Below are 6118 nucleotides of genomic sequence, written 5' to 3' on the forward strand. Positions count from 1 at the left end.
AATAAGCGTTTTTTCTATTTTTTCTATTAAGTTTTTTTAATTTCTAAATTGCTAATTACACACAAAAATTTTGAAGTGGTAGATCTGATGCTTTAGAGAGAAATAATTTAAAATATTAACTTCATATGGTTAATAAACATTTATGAAACTTTTATAGAACTTGGATACTTGATAAAGACCAAAATTTTTACATTAACTAACACTTAATGAAAAACTTTGATAATATGATTATATTTTTAAATTTCAAAGTAATTCTATCCCATTTATGATAGTCTTTTGGCTGAAGATCATCTAAACCAGGGGTGGCCAACAATTTTTGCCCTGGGCCGAATTGGAAAGAAAACTTTTTTCATGGGCTGAACCAGAGGCTGCCCTAGGAAGATTTTGAGATGTGAGATCTCATTGTGGTGTCACCCCATAGAGACTAAATTGTAGATAGAGATTACAGATACATTTTTCACATTATCATGCTTTATCAACATTCTATGCTGTACTTGAGATTTGTAATTGAGGGTTAACTCTAAACATACAGTGAGTTGTTGACCTTTCTTTTTTTTTTTTTATTTTAGGCGTCAGAATTTTTCATTGAGCAGCTAATATTGAAAGATTAATCGCAGGCCACATAAATTCATTAGACGGGCTGTATGTTGGCCATGCCTGATCTAAACCAAAGTCAAAAGTGATTCTAATTTAATACTTTGGTAACTTCAACTTTAGCTGTTTACTTGATTCATTATTATTATTATAATGATGATGCCAAGTTTTGTAGACTTTCACAATAGTTTTATATTGACCCCCCTATAACATGGTAGATACGTTCCGGTTTTTATGAAATCCATTTTCTACGAGTCCTTAAACACATGAGCCAATCACAGCCCAGCACATATGCAGTTTATGGACTACGGCTGTTTGAAAGGTTTTCTTCCATAAAATTAATCGATTCTAGACTAATTCGACTCAACATTTCCAAAACAATTATAATTTTTTGGGAATAATCCATATAAACTATGCTATAAACAAAAAATTGTAGGATTACTTACCAAGTGTGCACCGTTCGACGATGCCATCGCTTAAGCCTGTTTTTGTCGTGGAACAGTGCATCGAATGGCACTAGCGTACTTCCTGATAAATTATTTTTCTGCGAAAACTATGTTGAACTTTGGAGACATCATTAATATAAATATAATTTTTATAGCCGTTAAATAATAAATGGTTTTCAGTAGGTCCGCTGCTCACTTAAACTCAACAGTTTGTGCAATATCCACTATTGGTCTAGATTTGATCTATCCTGTCACGACACGAGTTGGTGATGACGTTTTACTGAATTATACAAGTCTCTTTTAGCGTGTTTATACGAATATGATTGCAATTTTTTCACTGTTATATAGGAATCCAAACTATATAAACCCGTTTTATAGGGGGATCTACTGTATATAAAACCATCATGAAAGTCACAAACACATACATACATACATACACAATATTTACACATAAAGAACTAAAGGAAACACTAGAATAGCTTAAAAATCATTAAAATGTAACAAATATTTTTCTTAACATTATTGTGAAATAGGAATATATAAGATTTGATAATTTCAATCTCTATCTTTAACATTGTAAAAATGTTTCAAGACTTTATTACTAAATATAAGAACGAAACTCAGTTATAACATTGTAGAATAATGTATCAGACACGAAATGTTTACTCAAACAAAAATCAGATAACTTTAATAACATTTTTGAAATGTAGATTTTTCACTTTCACTTTATATTATTTTACTGCATTATTAATTAAAGAGAATTTTTTGAATTTATTGTCTAAATACTATAATTCAGAACATTTTAAGACAATAAATTCATTAAAAATTTATTCTTTAATATTGTTATTCTTATTACTTTAATAATGTTTAAAAATTATTTAAGTTATTATTATTATTTATTAGATTAAGAAATAATTCATGAGCATTTTTTTTAAATTTAAAAATGCATGCAAAATATTATAAAATGTATTGGAAAAATGTCATGTTATTTGAAAGAGAATTATTTACCATACAATGGTGAAATGGTATTCTGCAACATGACAATGCCCATCCTCACATTGCAATATGGCCAAAGCTGTGATTCAAGAACTCGAAAGGGAAGTGCTTCCTCATCCTCCATACTCTCCAGACTTGGTGCCATCAGATTTTCATCTCTTTTGATCGATTTCAAATGCTTTGTGCAGTATATCATTCAATAATGACATGGAATTGAGAATTTGGTTGGAAGAATTCTTTGAGTCATGACTGGGAGATTTCTATTACCAAGGCATTGAGAAACTTATTGAATGATGGAGGAAGTCATAAACAATAATGGCGCATATATAATTGATTAATTTGTTGTAGGTTTGTTTTAAAATAAATTTGAAAAAACACTCACGAATTATTCCTCAACCTCAACCTAATAAATTAAAATTTCATATTTTAAGGAATAAATTTTTCAGTAAAGATTTATAATTAATTTTAAGTAATAGAGATTATGAAGAAATTTTAATCTTTGTTCATGTAATAGATTCTAATTGTTTTTCTTTTATAAAAAAATATTTTTACACTTGATGATAATGCATAGCCATATTTTCATCACTAATATACTTATCATCATATTCACTTCTAAAGTTTAAATTTAAATTCCATTTCCGTTCTTAAATAATAAGAAAATTTTAAAAAGTTTCTCACTTACTGAGATTTTTTTGTTGCTGTAAACTGTATGACTAATTTTTCTGGTATTGCACTATGATGAAGTTTTATCTCATCCTAATAATATATTAAACAATATTTTAATAATAATATTCTGTATTAAAATTAAAAAAAAAAGTAAAATCACATGGTTTATTTTATAAAATAAAGCATATAAAATATTATTATAATATTTAACTTATAATACAACTTACCATTTGAAAATAAGAAGAATCAATTTCATTGTCTGATAGAAGATATAAACTACTTTCTGTTATTATATGTTGAAGTTTTTTTAATGCTATAAACATTCTATAAATATTCAAACAAAAAAATTTATTGCCGGTTATTTAAGAATAAATTTATAGAAGTGAATTTAAAATAAATTAGTTTAAAATTTAGGTTTTTTTTAAACACAAATACAAATATTATAACTTTTTATTTTAGATTTACCTGCTTGCATAATCATTAACAACTGTATCTTTTGATGTTCCAGTTATGGCATCATGATGCTGAAACAAACCTAATGTACGCCTAGATTCAACCAAATCTTCCATCAAATTAATTATTTTTTTAGGATACTGCATCATTTGATTAAACATAAATGCAAATAAAATCTCTGCTCCTCTGAAAGATAGATCAAACTATCACATCAAATGAAGCTCATTATAAATTATATTATTATATTTTAAAAATTGCAAAGATCTTTCTACGGTTCAATTACCTAATAACAATACATATTTAAAGTTAAAAAAATTATAACTTTTTATATAATTTTATATAAACGTATTTAATGTTAATGTATAAAAAATTTATTGTAATGATTCAAAACCTTAAGTAAGCTTCTAAAACTCGATCCATGTTTTTATAGAAAGGTCTTGATGTAAAAAATCCGCTCCAGTAATGATCATCCCGATCAGCATATGTAAAGAAATCACCTGCAAGGGAAGGAAAACCAACTGGCAAATTTCCATCATCAACACCACTTTCTTCTCTAACAGCTGTAAAGTAATCATCTAGTGTGCCAAACTGTGCCTATTAAAAATATATGTTTTGATTAAAACATAAGTTAATAGTACCAATTAAGTGGTTTTTTTTAAATTATATCAATACCTCAACATTCCAATCCTCTTTGTTATTCATAAAATCAAACAGATGCTGATAGTTCTGAAATTGTTGGTCCCACTCCAAAGACTTTTCAAACCTAAAATCATCCCCAAGAGGTACTAATAATACATTGGTACGAAATAATTGAGCCTTTTTCTTATATTGATCTATTAATAATTTAGCCCTAAAATAAAAATTGTAATTACAAATACAAATAATATGTTCCAATTTTATGTAAATATAAATAGTACACACTATCATTAGTTATATTCACTATTAACATTTGTAAATATGTTTCAAATCAATTTTAAAAGTTCCAATTAAATACTTCATTGATATAATACAGATCTATCATAAATAAAATATTCAACTCATTAAATAGCAATTCTACTTATTTTCTGAACCATAGTAAAAGGCCATTTGATAAGTTTTGTAATGTATTTTACAAGTAAATGTTTACAATGTAAATTATAAGAGAAACTGTATGTAATTAAAGTGAGTAGAATCCATTTTAATTATATTAATTACACAACAATATTAACTTCAATAACTATTAATTTAAATGGGCAATGATCAAAATTATCAATAAAATTTGTTATTTCCTTTCTTATTGGGATCACCAGCTGTATTCCAATTAGAAAATTCTTGAGAATTCCATAATCCTGCATCTTCAGGTGTGTAGGAACACTACTGGTAATTCAATGATCCAAAACTTACAGTTTAATTATGTTTATTTCGGTTTAATATTGTGACCATTGTGTTGGCATTGAGACAGCTATGTCAGCAGTGCCCAAGTCAGGATTGACACCAACTATGACTATAGGCGCACAGGAATCTTCCAAATAATTATAATAGCATGAGCAGTGACATACGATAGAATGAACAGACTTGGAATGATGGAGAGTGTCGACAGACAGCATACCAGAAATAACACACTCCAATATGCATTTAACCATAAAACAACTATTTATTCTTCAAGTAAATATATTTTCACAAAAAAAAAATATAAAGGAGAACTTAAACCTTTATGCATGCCTATCAGAGAAAGTGTGTTTACAACTATATACATGGGTCGATAAATACCTGGATTTGTGATGTTCAGTTGAACACCCATAAGAGGGAAAGGCTTGGGGAGTATGATACATCCTGAATAGTCTGCAATAGTTAGTTCAAAGTGGACAAGGTTCGGTAAATGGCGGGAAATTGAAAAGACTGGTGGTGGAGCATGGTGAAATGAGCGCACACTTCAAAACAGCAAGCAAGCAAGCAACAGGCAAGCAAACTCTCTCTTGACCTTCCTTCCCCTCTATTTTTATTTGGGGTTATTTTCCCCTGCTATTCTGATAACTCTATTTGGTAAGATCATGCAGGGAGCTGGTGGTTAGTCCAATCCTTGATTTTTTGTGACACTTCTTTTGATGAGTAGTTTTTATTGGAATGTGTCACAAAGGAAGTATTATTAATGAAAAAATCTTGCAAATTTCCTCTGTTGAATTGATTAATTTGGGCTTAAATATTCTTTTTTCTTGAACAAAAATTAAATAATTAGGATAATCAAATTACAAAAATATTAGCCCAGGTTCTCACATCGTGTTTATTTTGGTGTGTTATGTTTATTATGTTATTTAACCAAAACATAATTAAACTGTAAGTTTTAGATCATTGAATTACCAGTAGTGTCCCTACACACTTGCAGATGCAGGATTATAGAATCCTGAAGAATTTTCTAATTAAAATTTGTTATGTTTTAAATAAATAGGATTTGAGATTATAACAAATCTTATTGACATTCTAAACTATAATTGTTATTTTGATACATTTTACTTTTCACAATTATTTATTCATTCATTCACATTCAAAAAACAGAAAGTAATCTATTTTACATGTCTTATCTGTTACATTAAATTACATTATTATTTTTTAATTATTAGTTGTATTATATGGTTTATCTTTAAACATTTTCTTTAATTATTCATACGTACACACACACAAAAAGAATTTGAACTCTATGTTACTAATCACTTTGACTAATTTGAATTATATTGTTGATAACTTAGCTGGAAACACAAACTATTTGACCTTAAAGAATTTGACCTATATATAATAGGTCAAATTCTTTTTTAATAATAGTTTCTCTGTTTACAGCAAAGTGATCATAACACAACAATTTTATTAATCTCTAATTCTGATCATTATTCATTCACTGCACAATTATCTTCCTTTATATATATATGCACATATATATGCATATATATTAAATAATTATTATATTAAATATTATTTTAAATATTAATTAT

At 27.5% G+C, this 6118-nt stretch overlaps 1 protein-coding gene across 2 annotated transcripts in view; it reads right to left on the reverse strand.

Annotated features, from left to right (window-relative positions):
• LOC111620191 (alpha-mannosidase 2x-like) overlaps positions 1 to 6118 on the reverse strand; it is a 41159-nt gene that overhangs the window by 16592 nt on the left and 18449 nt on the right. For both annotated transcript variants that reach the window (XM_023362089.1, XM_023362090.1), the window contains exons 8-12: positions 3828 to 4005; positions 3547 to 3749; positions 3168 to 3341; positions 2930 to 3026; positions 2719 to 2792 (exon numbers count right to left, since the gene is read on the reverse strand). In XM_023362089.1, the coding sequence (XP_023217857.1) occupies positions 2719 to 2792; positions 2930 to 3026; positions 3168 to 3341; positions 3547 to 3749; positions 3828 to 4005 (726 nt within the window). The remainder of the gene's footprint in view (positions 1 to 2718; positions 2793 to 2929; positions 3027 to 3167; positions 3342 to 3546; positions 3750 to 3827; positions 4006 to 6118) is intronic.

Source organism: Centruroides sculpturatus, unplaced genomic scaffold, assembly GCF_000671375.1.
Source record: "Centruroides sculpturatus isolate CEXI.00-Female unplaced genomic scaffold, Cexi_2.0 scaffold206, whole genome shotgun sequence".
Lineage (NCBI taxonomy): Eukaryota > Metazoa > Arthropoda > Arachnida > Scorpiones > Buthidae > Centruroides > Centruroides sculpturatus.